The 19,578-nt window shown below is 47.1% G+C and overlaps 1 protein-coding gene across 1 annotated transcript in view; it reads right to left on the reverse strand.

Moving 5' to 3' along the window:
* Window positions 1-19,578, reverse strand: part of LOC122541249 (zinc-binding protein A33-like) — an 82,720-nt gene that overhangs the window by 3,002 nt on the left and 60,140 nt on the right. Inside the window, exons 4-6 of the mRNA XM_087978970.1 lie at window positions 16,086-16,319; window positions 10,184-10,206; window positions 9,101-9,219 (exon numbers count right to left, since the gene is read on the reverse strand). Coding sequence (XP_087835096.1) covers window positions 9,101-9,219; window positions 10,184-10,206; window positions 16,086-16,319 — 376 coding nt within the window. The remainder of the gene's footprint in view (window positions 1-9,100; window positions 9,220-10,183; window positions 10,207-16,085; window positions 16,320-19,578) is intronic.

A 19,578-nucleotide genomic window follows, 5' to 3' on the forward strand; every position in this document is an offset into this window, starting at 1 on the left:
CTTTTTAAACAGTGTGCCCTTTCACCGGATATGGGCATCTCTGGCAAGGCCAGCATTTGTTGCCAATCGTTATTCCCCTTGAACTGGGTGGTTTGCCAGGCTTATTTCAGAGGACAGGTAAGAGTCAGGTGCTATTGCTGTGGGTCTGGAGTCAGGTGTAGATGGTAAGGATGGCAGATTTCCCTTCCCTGAAGAAAATGAGTATACCAGTCGTGATTTTACCAACACTGATGATAGTTATTCATGAGTCTAGCTTTATATTTCTAGATTTATTCATAAGATTTAAATTCCACTAGTTGCTAAGGTGAGATTTGAACTAATGCCCCCAGAGCATGAATCACTCCAGGCTTCTGGTCTAGTGGCATCAGTGTTCCTCAGGGATCTTGTGCCATCCTTCTTAATTCCACTTCCATTAACATTTCCTTCCATTCCCTTTTCTCCCTCTCTCTCTCCAGCTTTCCCTTAACTGGATCTATGCTTTGGGAGCTTGCTGTCGATAAACTGGTTGCTGCATTGCCTGCATCAGGACAGTGGCCAGACTTTCAAATAATTCCCATGATTTGGGAATATCCCGAGCTGGTGAAAGTTCTTCTTGTGACCTATATTAGGTACATCACCCATGTGCAATAACGCGCAGGGCTGCACCTATCGAGACAATTGCTCCCCTTTCACAAGGAAAGAAAGCCTTTAGCAGTAGGTTGCATACACTTCAGCTTGACATTCTCCTCCGGCATTGTGGGATTGAGGCCCCAATCAGATTAGCCGTGATGTCACTGAATGATGCAGCAGGCTCGAGGAGCCGATTAGCCTACTCCAGCTCGTGGTGTTTACGCACTAGTATTATGAGATAATTGCTCAAATGAAGGAATGGTTTGCATTAATGTAGCAACCGGGGTAGGATGTTGCTGTAGATGCTTTGGAGAGAGTGCAGAGGAGGTCTACCAGCATGCTGCCTAGCTTGGAGGGCTTGCCTTACAAAGAGAGATTGTGTGAACTTGGGCTTTTCACCCTGGAGAGAAGAAGGAAGAGAGGTGATTTGATAGAGGTGTGAGAGGCACAGAGAGAGTAGATAGCCAGAGACTTTTCCCCAGGGCAGAAATGGCTGTCACAAGGGGTCATAATTTTAAGGTGATTGGAGGGAGGTGATAGGGGAGATGTCAGGGGTAGATTCTTTACACAGAGAGTGGTGGGTGCTTGGAATGCACTGCCAGCAGTGGGAGCAGTCAGGGACATTAGAGACACTTAAGTGACTGCTGGGCAAGCACATGGACAGCAGTAAGTTGAGGGGTGCGTAGGTTAGGTTGCTCTTAGATTAAGATAAATGCTTGGCACAGCATCGTGGGCTGAACGGCCTGTACTGTGCTGTACTGCTCTGTGTTCTATGTTCATGAGCACATGTCTTACAGTCAATGATTTACAGTTGCGACTTGAGAAAGCTTGCGGTCAATTTACACACAGCAAGCTCCACCTAACCGATGAGATAGTAGTTTTGTTCTTGGTGTTGTAAATAGCAGCCCACACATTGAAGGTAACTGCATTGCTTTGCACCAACGAATCAACACCTTCGAAAGACAATGCATTACTCCCTCAGCTCCAATGGGAGAGTCAGCATGGATCATCAGGCTGTGATGGGACTTGAACTGGGAACCCTCCCAGACTCAGGGGGGAGAGGGGAATGGCGAATGTGCTATCGACTGAGCCAAAGCTGACACAGCAGGTGCGCGAGTTGTCTTGCGTGGCCCGGTGCTTCACGATGTTGACCCAGATTCACCTGGAGTTAACCGCAGAAGCGCCTGGAAGTTATTTCTGACCACTGGCCTGACGCGATCTCAATCGTATTCACATCCGCCTCAAACAGCAGCACTTTTGCGCTACTGCACCCGAGAACATGGCGTGGAGAGGGAGAGTGAGCAGGGCTGGCAGGCGAGGTACAGGAGATGTGGTTAACCACAGACTGTAACAGTAAAACTGTACTGCGTTGTTTCTTCTGTCTGTTATTTTTTTGTCCAACTGCTCCCTCCGCACTGGAGGGAGCCTCTGGACGGAAAAATACCTGACGGTCCCGAGACCCGGTCAAGGGGATAATGGACAGAGCTGTGGGGAAAGGGCAAGGAGGAGTTGGAGAGCTTGCTCAAAGGGCTGGCAGGGGCAGAATGGATTAAATGGCCTTGTTCTATGCTGGAAGGTTCTAAGCCCAGCCTCTCCAGTGTGCGGCTCGAATCCTAAGGACTTTTGGCTCGTGATGTCCATGCGCACCCCAATTCTTCTCAACCACCCCACCCACCACCTACTCCTTCCACATAGCCCTGCAAATTCGATCCATTTCAAGTGTTGCTCTGAAGATCTTTCGAAGGGTTGCGAGTGCATTTGTGCTGACAATGCTTTCAGTCAGTTGAATATTCTTTAACTTTCTTCAGCCTTAAGCTTCAGGAAGGCCTCCCTAAGCCTTTCCTCATTGAAAGCATTCCTCGGAATCTGCCTCTTCCACAAAATGTTTGATCTTGATGTCTTATGTCTCATCTTGGTGGCCTGGTATGTTTTAGTATGCTCCTGTTAAGGATACTTGGATAGAGTCAAAGAGACATACGGCACAGAAACAGACCATTCGGTTCAACCCGTCCATGCCGACTAGGTATCCTAAATTAATCCCATTTGCCAGCACCCGGCCCATATCCCTCTAACCCCTTCCTATTCATGTCCCCGTCCAGATGCCTTTTAAATGTTGTAATTGTACCAGCCTCCACCACTTCCTCTGTCAGCTCATTCCATACATGCACCACCCTCTGCGTGAAAATATTGCCCCTTAGGTCCCTTTTAAATCTTTGCCCTCTCACCCCCCCACCCCAGGGAAAAGACCTTGTCTATTTACCCTATCCATGCCCCTCATGATTTTATAAACCTCTATAAGGTCACCCCTCAGCCTCTGACACTCCAGGGAAAACAGCCACAGCCTGTTCAGCCTCTCCCTATAGCTCAAACCCTCCAACCCTGGCAACATCCTTGTAAATCTTTTCCGAACGCTCTCAAGTTTAATCTTTTACGGTTCTGTATAAATAAGCTGTCATTTCTCATGTAGACTTTCCCCAGTGGGAGAATTGAGAACCGGGGTCAGAGTTTAAAATTTCAGAAGTAACCATTTAAGACTAAAAAAAAGGAAGTTTTTTCTCTTAGAAGGTTGAGATTCTTTGGAATTCCCTTCTGTAAAAGGCAATAGGTGCAGGATCAGTACTGAGGGAATGACGCACTGTCAGAGGGTCATTACTGAGGGAGTGCCGCACTGTCAGAGGATCAGTACTGAGGGAGTGCCGTCCTGTCAGAGGGTCAGTACTGAGGGAGTGCCGTCCTGTCAGAGGATCAGTACTGAGGGAGTGCTGCCCTGTCAGAGGGTCAGTACTGAGGGAGTGCCGTACTGTCAGAGGATCAGTACTGAGGGAGTGCCGTCCTGTCAGAGGATCAGTACTGAGGGAGTGCTGCCCTGTCAGAGGATCAGTACTGAGGGAGTGCCGTCCTGTCAGAGGATCAGTACTGAGGGAGTGCTGCCCTGTCAGAGGATCAGCACAGAGAGAGTGACGCACTATCAAAGGATCAGTACTGAGGGAATGACGCACTGTCAGAGGATCAGTACTGAGGGAGTGCCGTCCTGTCAGAGGATCAGTACTGAGGGAGTGCTGCCCTGTCAGAGGATCAGCACAGAGAGAGTGACGCACTATCAAAGGATCAGTACTGAGGAAGTGCCGCACTGTCAGAGGGTCAGTACTGAGGGAATGTCACACTGTCAGAGGGTCAGTACTGAGGGAGTGACGCATTGTCAGAGGGTCAGTACTGAGGGAGTGCTGCACTGTCAGAGGGTCAATACTGAGGGAGTGCCGCACTGTCAGAGGGTCAGAACTGAGGGAGTGCCGCACAGTCAGAGGGTCAGTAGTGAGGAAGTGCCGCAGTCAGAGGGTCAGTACTGAGGGAATGTCACACTGTCAGAGGGTCAGTACTGAGGGAGAACCGCACTGACAGAGGGTCAGTACTGAGGGAGTACTGCACTGTCGGAGGGTCAGTACTGAGGGAATGTCACACTGTCAGAGGGTCAGTACTGAGGGAGTGCTGCCCTGTCAGAGGGTCAGTACTGAGGGAGTGCCGTACTGTCAGAGGATCAGTACTGAGGGAGTGCCGTCCTGTCAGAGGATCAGTACTGAGGGAGTGCTGCCCTGTCAGAGGATCAGTACTGAGGGAGTGCCGTCCTGTCAGAGGATCAGTACTGAGGGAGTGCTGCACTGACAGAGGGTCAGTACTGAGGGAGTACTGCACTGTCGGAGGGTCAGTACTGAAGGAGTGCTACACTGTCAGAGGGTCAGTACTGAGGGAGTACTGCACTGTCGGAGGGTCAGTACTGAAGGAGTGCTACACTGTCAGAGAGCTGGCATAAGGGAGCGCTGAATAAGAGAGTGTTGAAAATAGATTTGAAACTGAGTTCCTGCCTTTAATGGATGGTGAAGAAACCAATTCAGGTGGCCATTATCTATCCTTCAGCAACTGAAGTAGAACACTAGGGTTTATGGGATGTCACTGGATACCAACGAGTTGCTGCGTTATCCGCAGGATCAACTGTCTGTTCCTTGGAAAGGCAAGAGCTCCATAAACTTCAGGCCTGTTGTGGAACAGATGCACTGGCTCAGAATTGAAATGCCACCTGACCCAAACCGATTAAAAGCCTGGATAAATCTTTCATTCCTGTCAGGAAAAACACACTGAGTCCAATGTGGTAAATACACAGGGTAAAGCTGTGTGCGACTGAACCCTGCAGACTGGCTGGGGGGTGATCGATAGGAAATCACGTGCTGTATCTGAACTTCCCCCGACCGTCTCTGAGATCCACCATTTGTTCAGGTGCAGGTTGACAGTGCGGAGAGGGTGAAGGGATTTCAAGTGGTGCTAGCCCACGCATTACCTTGCTGCCTGCAGTGAATGAACGCTTCAGAGAGTAGAGGCGTGTGAAACCACCATGTGAAAGCAGAGCTGCACAGTCATCTTGGAACTCGCTATCTGTGGCTACTCAGCCTCGCCTCACCAAGTCAAAAGATGCACCTGCAGACATCCATCCGAGAGCCAGTGTGACAGCTGGCTCTCAAACAGGAAGCAAAGGTGCAGGCTGGAACTTATTGGGGTGTTCAAACCTCTCCAGGATTGTCCCTGGAAACGAACGTCAATCTCACAGAGGAAGGTCAAGGGACATTGTGTTTCTTTTCAGAAAAAAAGAAAACCTGAACATTTCTCTGCAGATATTTTCTAATCAACCCGTTCACCGACATTACGATGCAGCTCAGGACTGAGTAAGATTTGAACTTAGGCCTCCCAGCTCAGAAGCATGGACATTACATTTCTGTGCGTTACCAAATAAGATCGATGAGGGCAGAGCAGTGGACGCTGTTTTCTTGCACTATAGTAAAGCCTTTGACAAGGTTCCAAATGGTCGACTAATTGGTGATGTTAGGTCACATAGGATTCAGGCTGAGCTTACCAAGAGATGAGGAGAAACCTCTTCACCCAGAGAGTGGTGCCTGTGTGGAATGCTCTGCCCCAGAGGGCAGTGGAGGCCCAGTCTCTGGATTCATTTAAGAAAGAGTTGGATAGAGCTCTCAAGGATAGTAGAATCAAGGGTTATGGAGATAAGGCAGGAACAGGATACTGATTAAGGATGATCAGCCATGATCATATTGAATGGTGGTGCAGGCTCGAAGGGCAGAATGGCCGACTCCTGCAGCTACTGTCTATTGTCTATCTTTGAATACAGGAATTGGGATGTCATGTTGAAGTTGTACAGGATGTTGGTGAGACTTTTTCTGGAGCACTGTGCCCAGTTCTAGTTGTCTTGTTACCAAATGGATACAAAGTTGGCTTAAAGGTAGGAGACACAGTGTGATGGTGGAAGGTTGGTTTTTAGACTGGAGGCCTGTGACCAGTGGTGTTCCACAGGGATCGGTACTGGGCCCACTTTTGTTTGTTATTTATTTAAATGATTTAGATGAGAATATAGAATACATGGTTAATAAGTTTGCAGATGACACCAAGGTTGGTGGTTTACTGGACAGTGAGGAAGATTATCCAAGATTACAAAGATATCTTGATCAATTGGATCAATGGGCTGAGGAGTGGCAGATAAAGTTTAATTTGGATAAATTTGAGATATTACATTTTGGTAAAACAAACAAAGACACGACTTATACAATTAAAAGTAAGGCCTTGGGCCATGTTGTAGAACAGACAGACCCAGGGGTTCAGGTGCATAACTCTGAAGTTTGCATCACGTATAGACAGGCTGCTTAAGAAGGCGTTTAGCACGCTCGCCTTCATTGTTCAGTTGAAAGACTGGAGTGACTGGGCTTGTATACCCTTGAGATTAGAAGGCTGAGAGGGGATCTGATTGAGACATATGAGATTATGAAAGGTTTGGACACTCTGGAGGCAGGAAACATGTTTCCGCTGATGGGTGAGTGCCGAACCAGAGGACACAGCTTAAAAATACGGGGTAGACCATTTAGGACAGAGATGAGGAGAAACGTCTTCACCCAGAGAGTGGTGGCTGTGTGGAATGCCCTGCCCCAGAGGGCAGTGGAGGCCCAGTCTCTGGATTCATTTAAGAAAGAGTTGGATAGAGCTCTCAAGGATAGTGGAATCAAGGGTTATGGAGATAAGGCAGGAACAGGATACTGATTAAGGATGATCAGCCATGATCATAATGAATGGTGGTGCAGGCTCGAAGGGCAGAATGGCCTACTCCTGCACCTACTGTCTATTGTCTATTGTCTATCTTTGAATACAGGAATTGGGATGTCATGTTGAAGTTGTACAGGATGTTGGTGAGGCTTTTTCTGGAGCACTGTGCCCAGTTCTAGTTGTCTTGTTACAGGAAGGGTATTATTTAGCTGGAGAGGGATCAGAAGAGATTTACCAGACTGTTGCCGGGAATGAAGAGTTTGAGTTGGAGTCAAATGGTCAGAAGAGACTAGATATGGTGTGGGAACCCTTGTAGCACAGTGGTAATGCTTCTGCCTCTGAGCCGGAAGACCCAGATTCAACTTCCATTTACTCCAGCTGCTGTATCTTCATGTTGATTAGGGAAATATCTAGGATGGAACCCATGTGGTAAATTCCCTACCTTGGAGCTAGGAGGCCCAGTTTCTAAGTCCGACCTGGCCCAGAGGTGTAAATTAAAAGGTTGATTTTATTAAAATTACAAATCGAGATATGGTGGGGCCCAGCAATCAATCCATGCTTGTAACTGATGACTTGAGCTTGTCTGGATGACACAGAAGTAGCCATTGTAAAACTTGCAAAGTTACGCATAATGACTTTGTTTTTGCATTCATATAGCACCTTTCCTGGCCTCAGACCTCCCAACGTGCTCTCCAATCAATTCAGTTCTTTTTGTAAGTCCTAACTGCAATGTAATTGGGAACGAATCATCCCTTTTAAGTTAAATTGGGGATGAATATTGACCAGGAAGAAGGCACATTCTACCTTCCTCAGCTATAACTTTGGTGCGACTTTAGAATCATAGAATTCCTATAGTGGAAAGAAGCCATTCAGCCCATTGAGACTGATCTTCCGAAGAGCATCCCAGCCAGATCAATTGAGCATGGCTGGTCCACCTAACCTGGACACCTTTGAACTGTGGGAGGAAACCCACACAATCACAGGGAGAATGTGCAAACTCTACACAGAAAGTTGGCCCGAGGCTAGAATTGAACCTGGGTCACTGGTGCTGTGAGGCAGCAGCACTAACCACTGAGCTACTGTGCCACCCTAGTACATGCTCATGTGCTTATCTTAATGTTCCTATCATATCTGCTTCCACCTGTACATCCCTGGAATCTATGGGGCAATTTCCCATGGCCAAGCCATCCAAACTACATATCCCTGAACACTATGGGAATTTAGCATGGCCAATTCACTTAACCCGCACATCTTTGGGCTATGAGAGGAAACTGGAGCACCCAGAGGCAACCCATGCAGACACGGGAAGAATATACAAACTCCACACAGGCAATCACCCGAGGGTGGAACCAAACCCGGGTCCCTGGCACTGTGAGGCAGCAGTGCTAACCACTGAGCCACCCTGGTATTCAAGCAGATGGCTCAGCTGACAATGCTGTAGTTCCTCAGTACCGCAGATTTTGGGTCATATGCATGTGCAACATTGTGAGTTCAAGCCCCATCTCAGGGAACTCAGTCTGCAATGCATTCACTCTCGTGCGCTATTGAGGGAACTCTGCCAACTGTACAGACGTTAGGCTACTGCCTCATAGCAAGGACTTATCTGTACTGTCAGGAGATCCTGTGACACTCTTTCAAGGAAGACCAGGAGAGACATCCCTGGTGTTGCTGCCAATATCGATCCGCAGGTCATATCAGTAAATTGCAGCTTATCGGATCATTTATCTCACTGGCTGTTTACTGGTATTAGCACAGCAGCTGCCGCACAGCAGCTGCCACACATCCCTCATCGTACCAGTGTTGACACTTTACGGCCAAAAACAATGGTTGTCAAGTGTTTCGGGATGTGACAAGGATATAGAAGGTTATCTGTACCTTCTGTCAAGAGGGTAGATCGGAGACGCTGGGTTTTTCTTCAGGAGAAGAGGGCTGAGTGGAAATTTGACAGATGCATTGGACATTGTGAAGGCTCTGGACTGAGTTGATGTGGGGAAAACATTCCTAGCTTGCTAGGGGTTCAAAAACACCAGGGCACCAGTCAAACCAAAGCAAAAGTGACACACTCCCTTGTTCGGGTCTGGAAGTGCAATGCCTGGGACTATGGTGGAGACAGGTTTAATTAAGGCATTCAAAAGGGAGTCAGGTTTGTATGTTTTAGAAGGAAGCACAGGCAGGACTACCTGAGTAGCGTGGGGAGTAGGACCTTGTGAAATGCTCATTCTGAGAGCTAGTGTCAAAATGATGTGCCAAACGGCCTCATTGCATGATTGTAATGGCTCTTGTGATTCTATGGCTGTGACGCTTTTTTTCTTAGTTGTTAGCCTGTATCCCGATGTGATGGTAGTGGCTGTTGTTATTGTGCGTGCTTACCATTTTAACCTGTGCAGTGCCTCACCTGGACTGATCCGTTTTCTCATCTTCTTCCACACCGCATACTGCAAGGGGCCCTGAAAAGAGCCAACGTTCAACCTTCGGGCTGGGACAACCTCACAGCTCGCAACGCCTTGCTTCAGCCTGTTGAATGGAGAAGATGGCGGAAGCTTGAGTTATTTTCACAGCGGATTGTGCCTCACTTATTTCCCAACCCCATTCTAGTACTATTCCTCTTTTTTCAATTCATTGGATGGGGGGGGGGAGGGGGGAGGGGTCACTTGTCTGCGCCAGCATATATTGGCTGAGCTTTCATTACCCAAAGGTAATGTTGCTGTGGGTCTGGAGTCACATGTAGGCCTGACCAGGTAAGGATGGCAGCCTCTCCCTAAAGCTCAAACCCTCCTACATCCTTGCAAGTATTTTCTGAACCCTGGCTCAGTGGTTAGCACAGCTGCCTCACAACGCTAGGGACCCAGGTTTGATCCCTGCCTTGGGTGAAAACTTGACCTACACTTGGGAAATTAAGAAGGGCAGGTGACTGAGATGTGAGTGGGGGAGCACTTTGGGGCCAGTGGCCGTAATTCTTTTAGTTTTAGGGGGGGAGGCAATGGCCTAGTGGTATTATCGCTGGGTTGTTAATCCAGAGACCCAGGGAATGTTCTGGGAACCAGGTTCAAATCTCTCAATGGCAGATGGTGGAATTTGAATTCAACAAAAATATGAAATTAATGGGTGGCACGGTAGCTCAGTGGTTAGCACAGCTGCCTCACATTGCCAAGGACCCAGGTTCAATTCCCACCTCAGGTGACTGTGTGGAGTTTGCACATTCTCCCCGTGTCTGCGTGGGTTTCCTCCAGGTGCTCTGGTTTCCTCCCACAGTCCAAAGATATGCACATCAAGTGAAATGGCCATGCTAAATTATCCGTAGGGAATGGGTCTGGGTGGATTACTCTTCGGAGGGTCGGTGTGGAATTGTTGGGCTGAAGGGCCTGTTTCCACACTGTAGATAATCTAATCTACATCAACCTGATGTTGTATGATTTTTAACCTATGAATGTTGGCATGTGCGCATAAGGATATTGCAAAATAACTATTCTGATCTTACCTTTCTGACAGGTCTTTGATGTCCTGTGAAATGAAGGGAATACAATAAAGACTGAGATGAAAGATCACAGTAACACATTCCAACATCTCAGAAGTGCTCAGAACAGGAAGACAGCAGCACATTGTTATTATTTAGACAAATCAGCACAAAAGCTATTTCACTACAGCAACAAGTGACAACATCAGTGGCTGAGGCCAGTGAGCCTCAGTGGGTATCAGGTACGGAAAGCCGTGGCAGAGGAATTGAGGAACGGGAATGGTAGCAGACTGAGGTATGAGGGAGGAGGAAGATCGAACCATAGGATCCCTACAGTGCTGAAAGAGGCTTTTCAGCCCATTGAGTCGGCACTGACCCTCTGAGGAGCATTCCGCCCTAATCTATCCCCCTACATCGCATACCCAAACCCTGCATGGGAATTTTCCCATGGCTAACCCACCTAACCTGCACATCCCTCGAAACTACAGGGCAATATCCCATGGCCAATCCACCTAACCTGCACATCCCTGGACACCGTGGGCAATTTAACATGGTCAATCCACCTAACCTACACTTGGGAGGAAACTGGAGCACCCAGAGGAAACACACACAGACACAGGGGGATCATGCAAACTCCACACATGATTTCTCACATGGCAGCAACTGTATGAGCTTTGTTCACGGAAGGAGGGCTTCATTGACTGGGCATTTTTCCCCCAGCCCCAGTTGCCCAGGAGAAGATGGTGATGGTAGTAAGGTGTTTTCCAGAACTTTTGTGGTCCATAGAGTGTCACCTACTCTACATTAGAACCAGCATTCCAGGATTTTGATCCATTTGGAAAGTCCTTTTGAAGTGACACTGCAATGCATCTTGCAGATGTTAAACACTGCTGCCACTTGAGCCTTGTAGATGGTGGACAGACTTTGGGGAGTCTCGAGGTGAGTTGCTTACTGACAGAATTTCCAGCCTCTGATCTGCTCTTGTAGCCATTAGATTAGATTCCCTGCAGTGTGGAAACAGGCCCTTCATCCCAACAAGTCCACACTGATTCTCCGAAAAGCAACCCACCCAGACCCATTCCCCTACATTCACCCCTGACTTGTGCACCCAGCACTACGGACAATTTAGCATGGCCAATTCACCCAACCTGTACATCTTTGGACTGTGGGAGGAAACCGGAGCCCCCGGAGGAAACCCACACAGTCACGGGGAGAATGTGCAAACTCCACACAGACAGTTGCCCGAGGTGGAAATCGAACATGGGTCCCTGGTGCTGTGAGGCAGCAGTGCTAACCACTGAACCATCGTGCCGCCCAAGAAAATCGCTAGGTGGTGAACAGCCACAAATATGCCTTCTCTGAGGATTGAACTCAGATTATGAGACTGATGTGCTGCCTACTGCGCTAAGAAGGCCAGGGCTAGCCCATTGTAGTTTACGGTCAATGGTAGCCCCCAGAATGTTGGGGGTGGGGGTGGGGGACATTCAATGTCAAGACAATGATGAGATTGTCTCTTGTTGGAAACAGCCATTGCCTGGTCCTTGTGAGGAACTTGTGCCAATGTTGTGTTTAGGGGATGTTACTGTATTGGAACAGTTAATGAGTAATAGTTACTGTATCAACTGGTAAGTGTTCCAAGAGAGTGAAGTTATTCCAATTCCTACTCTTTTTTTGTTGCACTTTAACTATAGTGGATGGATAAAGTGCATTTTGCTTTAAATCCAGTAGTTTGACTAATGGGATTGCATCTGGAATGCAAAACCTAATATTTGCTTTTAAAATAAGCGAATGTTTTGAAATGGATTATCTCTTGAGCAGGGGGTTTTGGACTGGTCCGTAACATCTGGGAGTGCAGAAGAGAGTAACAAGGGATCCCATGCCACTCTGTAATGGGGTGAGGGGGTATGGTATGAAGAAGGGTATCTGTAGGTTGGGAGGGTTACATTTCAGACATTGTATTAATCGATTCCCATTTTAACAATGTATACGTATTCTTACAGCCCCTTATCGAACTGTGTTATCTCTCTAAAGAGAACCTGAACACAATTCCACGTGCATGCAGAAGGGAAATGTTACCGCACGACTGTGTCATCTCATAAAAGAATTAGCGTGTGTGAAAAAGGAGTCCTTCAAAGGCAAAACGCAGGCCCTGAAACTCAAAAAGCAGCCCTCAAGGAGCTCCGGAAATAAAGAAATCATTCTGACCCCTGCCCGGATGAGTGCAGCTCTGACAACTCTGAAGAATGTTCCAGAGGCCAGATTGCACCTAAATTGGAATGGGACTAATATACTGGCAGGGAGATTTGCGAGAGCTGCTCGGGAGGATTTAAACTAGTAAGGTGGAGGTGAGGGGGTGGGGAGGGGGGTGGTGGTGAATGGAACCCAGGGACATAGTGAGGAAAGAGATCAATCTGAGACTGGTACAGTTGAGAACAGAAGCGAGTCAAACAGTCAGGGCAGGCAGGGACAAGGTAGGACTAATAAATTAAACTGCATTTATTTCAATGCAAGGGGCCTAACAGGGAAGGCAGATGACCTCAGGGCATGGTTAGGAACATGGGACTGGGATATTATAGCAATTACAGAAACATGGCTCAGGGATGGGCAGGACTGGCAGCTTAATGTTCCAGGATACAAATGCTACAGGAAGGACAGAAAGGGAGGCAAGAGAGGAGGGGGAATGGCATTTTTGATAAGGGATAGCATTACAGCTGTGCTGAGGGAGGATATTCCCGGAAATACATCCAGGGAAGATATTTGGGTGGAACTGAGAAACAAGAAAAGGATGATCACCTTATCGGGGTTGTATTATAGACCCCCTGATGGTCAGAGGGAAATTGAGAAACAAACTTGTAAGGAGGTCTCAGGTATCTGTAAGAATAATAGGGTGGTTATGGTCAGGGATTATAACTTTCCAAACATAGACTGGGACTGCCATAGTGTTAAGGGTTTAGCTGGAGAGGAATTTTTTTAAGTGTGTACAAGACAATTTTCTGATTCAGTATGTGGATGTATCTACTAGAGAAGGTGCAAAACTTGATCTAGTCTTGGGAAATAAGGCAGGGCAGGTGACTGAGGTGTCAGTGGGGGGAGCACTTTTGGGCCAGTGACCATAATTCTATTAGATTTAAAATAGTGATGGAAAAGGATAGACCAGATCTAAAAGTTGAAGTTCTAAATTGGAGAAAGACCAATTTTGATGGTATTAGGCAAGAACTTTCAAAAGTTGATTGGGGCAGATGTTCGCAGGTAAAGGGATGGCTGGAAAATGGGAAGCCTTCAGAAATGACATAACGAGAATCCAGAGAAAGTATATTCCTGTCAGGGTGAAAGGGAAGGCTGGTACGTATAGGGATTGCTGGATGACAAAAGAAATTGAGTGTTTGCTTAAGAAAAAAAGGAAACATATGTCAGGTATAGACGGGATAGATAGAGTGAATCCTTAGAGTATAAAGACAGTAGGAGTGTACTTAAGAGGGAAATCAGGAGGGCAAAAAGGGGACATGAGATAGCTTTGGCAAATAGAATTAAGGAGAATCCAAAGGGTTTTTACAAATACATTAAGGACAAAAGGGTAACTGGGGAGAGAATAGGGCCCCTCAAAGTTCGGCAAGGCAGCCTTTGTGTGGAGCTGCAGAAAATGGGGGAGATACTAAATGAAATTTTGCATCAGTATTTACTGTGGAAAAGGATATGGAAGATATAGAATGTAGGGAAATAGATAGTGACACCTTGAAAAATGTCCATATTTCAGAGGAGGAAGTGCTGGATGTCTTGATACGCATAAGGTGAATAAATCCCCAGGACCTGATCAGGTGTACCTTAAAACTCTGTGGGAAGCTAGAGAGGTGATTGCTGGGTCTCTTGCTGAGATATTTGTATTATCAATAGTCACAGGTGAGATGCCGGAAGACTGGAGGTTGGCTAACGTGGTGCCACTGTTTAAGAAGGGCGGTAAAGACAAGCCAGGGAACTATAGACCGGTGAGCCTGAGCCTGACCTCAGTGGTGGGCAAGTTGTTGGAGGGAATCCTGAGGGACAGGATGTACATGTATTTGGAAAGGCAAGGACTAATTAGGGATAGTCAACATGGCTTTGTGTGTGGGAAATCATACCTCACAAACTTGATTGAGTTTTTTAAAGAGGTAACATAGAGGATTGATGAGGGCAGAGCAGTAGACGTGATCTATATGGACTTCAGTAAGGCGTTCGACAAGGTTCCCCATGGGAGACTGATTAGCAAGGTTAGATCTCATGGAATACAGGGAGAACTAGCCATTTGGATACAGAACTAACTCAAAGGAAGAAGACAGAGGGTGGTGGTGGAGGGTTGTTTTTCAGACTGGAGGCCTGTGACCAGTGGAATGCCACAAGGATCAGTGCTGGGTCCTCTACTTTTTGTCATTTATATAAATGATTTGGATGCGAACATAAGACGTACAGTTAGTAAGCTTGCAGATGACACCAAAATTGGTGGTATAGTGGACAGGGAAGAAGGTTACCTCAGATTAAAATAGGATCTTGATCAGATGGGCCAATGGGCTGAGAAGTGGCAGATGGAGTTTAATTCAGATAAATGTGAGGTGCTGCATTTTGGGAAAGCAAATTTTAGCAGGACTTATACACTTAATGGTAAGGTCCTAAAGAGTGTTGCTGAACAAAGAGACCTTGGAATGCAAGTTCATAGCTCCTTAAAAGTTGAGTCGCAGGTAGAAAGGATAGTGAAGAAGGTGTTTGGTAAGCTTTCCTTTATTGGTCAGAGTATTGAGTACAGGAGTTGGGAGGTCATGTTGCGCCTGTACAGGTAATTGTTTAGGCCACGTTTGGAATATTATGTGCAATTCTGGTCTCCTTCCTATCAGAAAGAAGTTATGAAACTTGAAAGAGTTGATAAAAGATTTACAAGGATGTTGCCAGGGTTGGAGGACTTGAGCTATAAGGTGAGGCTGAAAAGGCTGGGGCTGTTTTCCCTGGAGTGTCGGAGGCTGAGGGGTGACCTTACAGAGGTTTACAAAATTATGAGGGGCATGGATAGGATAAATAGACAAAGTCTTTCCCCTGGGGTTGGGTAGCCCAGAACTAGAGGGCATAGGTTTAGGGTGAGAGGGGAAAGGTATAAAAGAGACCTAAGGGGCAACGTTTTCACACAGAGGGTGGTACATGTATGGAATGAGCTGCAAGAGGAAGTGGTGGAGGCTGGTACAATTGCAACATTTAAGAGGCATTTGGATGGGTATATGAATAGGAAGGGTTTGGAGGGATATGAGCCAAGTGCTGGCAGGTGGGACTAGATTGGGTTGGGATATCTGGTCCGGACGGATGTGTTGGAATGAAGGGTCTGTTTCTGTGCTGTACATCTCTCTGAATCTATGACTCAATGTTTGGGGGAGTCCAGAACGAGGGCTCACAGTTTGACAATAAGGGGTGAACCATTCAGGACTGAAATGAGGAATAATTTCTTCACTCAGAGAGTTGGGAACTTGTGAAATTCTCTCTCACAGGAAGCCAGTTCTTTAGATATATTCAAGAGGGAGCTGGGCATGGGCCTTGCAACTAAAGGGGTACAGAGAGAGAGAGCGAGAGTGGGATACTGAGATTGCATGATCAGCCCCGATTATATTGAATGGTAGTGCAGGCTCGAAGGGCCGAATGGCCTACTCCTGTACCTTGTTGCTATGTTTCTATTTTCCATCTACTCTTTCTACAAAACTGACCCTTTTTCAGCTGAGGTTGTAGGTCCTGTGCCCTTCCCTCTATTTGTCTCGTTGTCCAATACAGTTTCTGTGGGACGCCTTGCGATGGCCCTTATGGCCTTCAATAAGAGTTCTGACTCAAAGTTAAAGTGGAGATCCACCTACAGCCCAATCCCTACCTCCTCTTCCTGCCTGGAATAGGCCAGAAGGGCGGGATTCCCCAAGAGTCTTACCTGGAGTAAGCAGACAGGGTCTTCCTCGTTGAGTTTTTGTTGAACACTGACGAGCATGGTTTCCAGGGTGGATTTCTCTGCGTGCACCTTCTTCAGGTTCTCCTGCATCTCTTGCAGGAGTTTGTCCTCCTCCTCCCGAAGCCTGCCCAGGACAATGTCCTGCTCCTCCTGCAGGAAGGTGTGGAGTGCCTCGAACTCTGAGGCTATGCGACCCTTTATAGTCTCCGTCCTGTCCTGTTTGATACAGACGGCAAGCTCAGATCACAGTGGATTCTCACCCACTGACAATGCCACCTCCCCCCCCCCCGGGCTCACAACAAGATCTGGACAACATCCTGGCAAGTGGCAAGTAACATTCGCTGCCACATTAATGCCAGGCTATGGCCATCTCCAATAAGAGACAATCTAGCCATCGCCCCTTGCCATTCAATGGTGTTACCATCACCGCAACCCCCACTATCAACATCCTGGGAGTTACCACTGACCCGAAACTCATCTGAACTCGCCGCATAAACTCAGTGGCTACAAGAGCAGGTCAGATGCTAGTTATACTACAGCGAGTAACTCACCTCCTGACTCTGCAAAGCCTGTCCACCATCTACAAGGCACAAGTCAGGAGTGTGATGGAATACTCCCCACTTGCCTGGATGGGTGCAGCTCCAACAACAATTAAGAGGCTCGGCACCATCCAGGACAAAGCAGCCCACTTGATTGGCACCACATCCACAAGCATCCACTCCCTCCACCACCAACGCTCAGTAGCAGCAGTGTGTACCATCTACAAGATGCCCTGCAGAAATTCACCAACGATCGTCAGACAGCACCTTCCAAACCCAACACCACTTCCATCTAGAAAGACAAGGGCAGCAGATACATGGGAACACCACCCCCTGCAAGTTCCCCTCCAAGACACTCACCACCCTGACTAGGAAATATATCGCTTCTCCTTCACTGTCGCTGGGTCAAAATCCTGGAATTCCTTCCCTCAGGGCATTGTGGGACAATCCACAGCAGGTGGACTGCAGCGGTTCAAGAAGGCAGCTCACCACTACCTTTTCAAGGGGGCAACTAGGGACGGGCAGTGAATGCTGGGCCCAGCCAGCGACACCCACATCCCACAAAACTGCACAATCCTCCTACTTTTACCCCTGCTGTAGTTCCACTCAGTCCTCTGGCAAGTCCACCCAGCCACTGCTATCGCAGAGTTGAGAGAACTGCTTTGGTGGGCCTTGACTCTGTTTCCACCTGACAGCGACCTATGCTGCACTGCCGAAGATGGCTTTGCAGCCCATCGGACCGATACTGGTTTTGTCAAAGAATAGTCCAATCCCACAAACTCTATTGCTTTGCCAATGTTACACTTTTTTCATCTTAGTGCTTCTCAAGAATTACAATTGGATCTGCCTCCACTGTCTATTCAGGTAGCATTTTGGATTAGTATTAGAATTACAATTCGTTCCTTGAAAGTGGAGTTGCAGGTAGATAGGATAGTGAAGAAGGCTTTCCTTTTTTGGCCAGGCCATAGGAGCTGGGAGATCATGTTGCGGCTGTACAGGACCTCGGTGAGGTCACTTTTGGAATACTGTGTGCAACTCTGGTCTCCCTCCTATTGAAAGGGTTCAGAAATGATTTGCAAGGATGTTGCCAGGCTTGGAGGGTTTGAGCTATAGGGAGGGGGTTGAATAGGCTGCGACTGTTTTTCCTGGAGCGTCGGAGGCTGAGGGGTGACCTTATAGAGGTTTATAAAATCATGAGGGGCATGGATAGGATAAATAGACAAAGTCTTTTCCCTGGGGTGGGAGAGGGCATGGGTTCAGGGTGAGAGGGGAAAGATTTGAAATGGATCCAAGGGGCAACGTTTTCACACAGAGGGTGGTGCGTGTATGGAATGAGCTGCCAGAGGAAGTGGTGGAGGCTGGTACAGTTGCAATATTTAAAAGGCATCTGGATGGGGACATGAATAGGAAGGGATATAGGCCAAGTGCTGGCAAATGGGACATGATTTATGTAGGATATCTGGTCAGTGTGAACGAGTTGGAGCGAAGGGTCTGCTTCCGTGCTGTACATCTCTATGAGTCTAAGAGTGTGCTGTCACATCTACTCAGGGGAGTACAGTGAAAAGTTTACAAGTTACCTCTTATAGCACTGTTTTTGGTACAAAGGTACCTGGGTAGAGATTCTTGAGTAACAATTCTCCACAAAATGCATGCCAATATAATCTTGTATATGGAAAAGATGTATTTAGTTTGTTTGGATAGAGTCAAACTGCAATGTTTGTCTGTTCCCATATGCCACTGTACGGAACCGAACCACATTTGTGACTCTGTGTGTACATAAGATATTTTTAAGAATAAAGTATATTTTTGAAATGAGAAAATCAACTCCCTACAAAACAATTGTTATCCTCATTTCGATGCCACTTATCTTAAATCTGTGGTTTCTGGTTTTCAGCCTTCTGTCAGTGGAAGCATTAATTCACTCTATCATATTTACTGCATGTCCCCTCAATCTCCACTATCCAAAGGATAACAATCCAGACTTATCTCGGCCTATCAGTCTAACTGAAGTAGCTCAGCCCTGGAACGATTCTAATAAATCTCTCCAAGGCCTTAGCATTTTGATTGGATGGTGGTGTCCAGAATTGGGCACAATCGTCCAACTGGGTGTGAACTGGTGTTTTATACCGTTCTCCACTCTGTGGCCAGTCATTTTTAATCTGTCTCCTCTGATTGTCGAGCTCCTCCAGCCATTGGAAACACTTGTCTTCATTTCCTCTATGGACGCTCCTTGTGATGTTAAACACCACGACGAAACCTCCCCTTAAACTCGCTACTCATCTTAGTGATGACGAACTGCTCTTGCAGGGAACAGTGATTTTTTTTAAAAAAAAACACATTGTATCATCATTTTGTTCACGGTTACTGGACTGGACTCTTGTCCCGCGGCGCCAGTTATTTGATGGAAAAAATTGCAATGGTGGGAATTGTCAGGGACTTTTTTTTGATTTTGTCAGGAGCATGAGGTTAATTATAAACCTGATGGCTGAGAATTGAACACAGACTAAGAATTGAATCTTGGCCTTCTGAGGGTGAGCAGTCACTGAGTGATGTCTTTTCTACCAGGCCAGCTGACAGGGTTAAATGTGGACTGGCATTGTGCTATGTTGGGTGATTGATGTCCCTTGAGACCAACTGTAGTCTCAGATCCTCTTTCTTATCTCCATCTGTTGAGATATTTGGCCTTAAATCATGGTGGGGTTATTAGAGACAGCAATACACCATCTCACTACAGCTACAGGGGTCTCTGCAAACAATGTGACAAACATGCATTTAGGACTTGCCTCAAATTACAAAGACGCCATTTAAAAAGAGCAGGAGGAGGCCATTCAGCCCCTTGAGCCTGTACTGCCATTCAAAAAGCTCATGGCTGATCTGTGGCCTAACTTCAAATAGTTGTCTTTGGCCCACATCCCCTCATACCTTTGCTCAAGGAA

This window comes from Chiloscyllium plagiosum, unplaced genomic scaffold (genome assembly GCF_037043375.1).
Source record: "Chiloscyllium plagiosum isolate Xiang-an unplaced genomic scaffold, Cpla_swu_hap1 HiC_scaffold_35, whole genome shotgun sequence".
Lineage (NCBI taxonomy): Eukaryota > Metazoa > Chordata > Chondrichthyes > Orectolobiformes > Hemiscylliidae > Chiloscyllium > Chiloscyllium plagiosum.